The sequence below is a fragment of the Miniopterus natalensis genome, chromosome 14, assembly GCF_054644295.1.
Source record: "Miniopterus natalensis isolate mMinNat1 chromosome 14, mMinNat1.hap1, whole genome shotgun sequence".
NCBI classification, from domain to species: domain Eukaryota; kingdom Metazoa; phylum Chordata; class Mammalia; order Chiroptera; family Miniopteridae; genus Miniopterus; species Miniopterus natalensis.
Genome location: NC_142094.1, coordinates 43985920 through 43988477, shown reverse-complemented (window position 1 = coordinate 43988477; position 2558 = coordinate 43985920). Strand labels below are relative to the sequence as shown.

Below are 2558 nucleotides of genomic sequence, written 5' to 3'. Positions count from 1 at the left end.
ATCAAAAACTACTCAGGTTGCTGTATTTAGAAGTTTTTATAATAAAATGCTGGGGGAGGGGAACACTGAGGGTGTATTATTGCTGCAAGCAAAGGAGAACTCTACTCCATAGTATAATAACCCAAACATTTAATTTTCTGAAGATTTAGGTGACGGTGCTTTGTAAAAAAAAAAAAAAAAAAAAAAGCCCATTTGCCAGAGTCATCCTCTTTTTCAGACCCCTTGGAGGCTAACCCCCCTCAAGGAAGTACATAATCTTGGTAACGATCCTGTACCTTGTTTTCTCCTACCTTCATGTGATCTTCCTTGTTCCCTCCTTAATTCCAAATGTGTAACAGAAACTGCCTGTTATCCTCTGGAGCATTTGGCTCAAATAAACTTTTAAAATGCCCATTTCCTTATGTCTTCTGTAGTTAAATTTATATGAAATAAACACAACTGGCTATGTGTTAGAAAAGAAAAAAAGAAAAAAGTAAGACTCCACTCAAACTAGATTAAGCAAGAAAGGTATTTATTGGGAGGTGGGGGAAAGGAGGATTGGATGATGATGGTCAAAAGGTTCAAAATATATAAACTTCCATTTATAAAATAAGTAAGTGCTAGGGATGTAATGGACAACATGATGACTAGTTAACACTGCTGTATGGTATATTTGAAAATTGTTAAAGAGTAAATCCTAAAAGTTCTTAATAGAAGAAAAAAATTTTTTTCCTTTTTGTATCTATAGAGATAATGGACATTAAACTTATTGTGGTAATCATTTCATAATATATATAAATCAAGTCATCATGCTGTGCCTGCTCCTTAAACTTATGCAGCAGTGTATGTCAATATCTCAAAAAAACTAGAGAGGGAAAAAGAAACTTATTGGCTTGTGTAACTTTGAAGTCCAGAATTCAAACGACGTCATCAGGACCCAATTTCTCTCTGTCCCTTGGCTACACTTCTGTGGTTCCATGCTCAGATAGGTCTTTACCTCTCCACCCAGACTGCATTCTTTCAAAGTTCTGTCCAGGGAAAAGAAAGCACTTCCCTCCACCTAACAGGTGAATTTTGCCCTTACCAAACTGGCTGTGAGTCTGAGCAAGTTGTGGTGAGGGCATCACTGAGCACAACATCTTAGGTTACTGTGGGTACAACCAACAGGCTCATTTTAGTGTCTACTCAGGCTGGCTGGCTCTTGGCCAGCTCAAGGTGTTTCCCTTTGCCTGGAAACGGGGAGGTGTGGCTGAGGCAGGGCATGAAGGGTAGCAGCTCAACTACAAAGTGGTGGAGAAGAGCCCTAGCTCTGGATCTCTCTGGCTCCCCCAAATGCTGAGAACCAACTGCCCCCCAGCTGAAGAGGATACGTGAGTGGAAGAGCTGAGGGCTGAGGGCTTGAGAAGGCCTTAGGTCCTTATTGTGCGCTGGGAGACTAGGGCTCCGGCCCAGCCCTGGGACAAGAGGTGAGGTAGGAGCCAACACCTTAGGAAGGATTCCCAAAAGCCAGGAGGCAAGTTCGGCCTCATGCTATGAACCAGAGCGCTGGATAAGCAGGCCCCAGGGACGGGTGGTGTTAATAAGAACAGTGTATCCACCCACCCACCCACCCCTACAGGTCTGGACCAGGCCCAGGCCCCAGGAAACATGCCTGCCGCCTGAGCTTCCGACCATGTACTCATGCAGCTGCCTGGCGCCCGCGGAAGGCGTCTGGCCTCCACTGCAGCCCCTCACCTACACCTACCTGCCTGGCCCTCTGCTGCTGCCCCCCATCCAGGCCCACAACTTCTGCAGCCGACCTCCAGCCCTGAGCGCCGGCGACTGGACGGCCCCGCGGGAATACCACTATTTCCACGGCCCGGGAGCGTGCCCCGGGGCCCCGCCGTTCTGGTGGGCCTTCCCGCAGGCCTACGCCGCGGCCCTGCCCCCGCCATTCCCAGCGCCCGGCTACGCCGGACTGTCGCAGCAGGCGCCCGCGCCAGCGGGGACCGCGGCGGCCGAGAACTGGGCGCCGTGGCCGGAGGGCAGCAGCCTGCAGGCGGAGCTGCGCTGGGGCCGCGTGGAGCGCGCGCTGGGCTCGCGCCTGGAGCTGCCGGACTTCGTGCGCCGAGAGCTGCGGCGCGTGTACGGCACGTACCCGCGCACCGACGTGCGCGTCACTTTCCGCGGCGGCGAGTTCCTGCTGCAGGGAGCGCCGCGCGTGGGCGAGCCCGAGTACCGCGTGCAGAGGCGCCTGCTGCGCCCGCGCGCCGGCAGCGGCAGTGGCGACAGCAGCCCGGCTGTGGAGGCGGCGGAGCGCGGTCGCCGGAAGACGAGGAAAGGCCTGGGCTGAGGGCGCCGCAGGGCCCGCCGCCCGGCCGGGAAGCGCGCGCGCGGCTCTCCTCCCAAGCGAGGAGGGAGCCTACGCTGTGCATCGGGCTGGGTGCACGGGTCACCTGTCTTGGCTTTTTTACCGAGAATGCCGGCCGCCCACCTCCTGCATTTCCTTGATTTCTCTCGTGTTATTGCTGGATGGTGGGGGAAGGGCGAGAAGGGATCAAGGACATCCCTGAGTGGGTGTCCCGTTACTCTTTCCTTCC

General features: G+C 53.6%; 1 protein-coding gene across 1 annotated transcript; it reads left to right on the top strand.

Moving 5' to 3' along the window:
- The first annotated feature begins 1651 nt into the window (after positions 1–1651).
- On the top strand, positions 1652–2311 carry C14H10orf95 (chromosome 14 C10orf95 homolog). Its single transcript, XM_087824170.1, has one exon. The coding sequence runs from the start codon at positions 1652–1654 to the stop codon at positions 2309–2311; it is 660 nt and encodes a 219-aa protein (XP_087680296.1).
- Positions 2312–2558: the final 247 nt, after the last annotated feature.

Coding starts and splice junctions, on each gene's coding strand:
- C14H10orf95 (XM_087824170.1), top strand. CDS start 1,652: ATGTACTCATGCAGCTGCCTGGCGCCCGCGGAAGGCGTCTGGCCTCCA.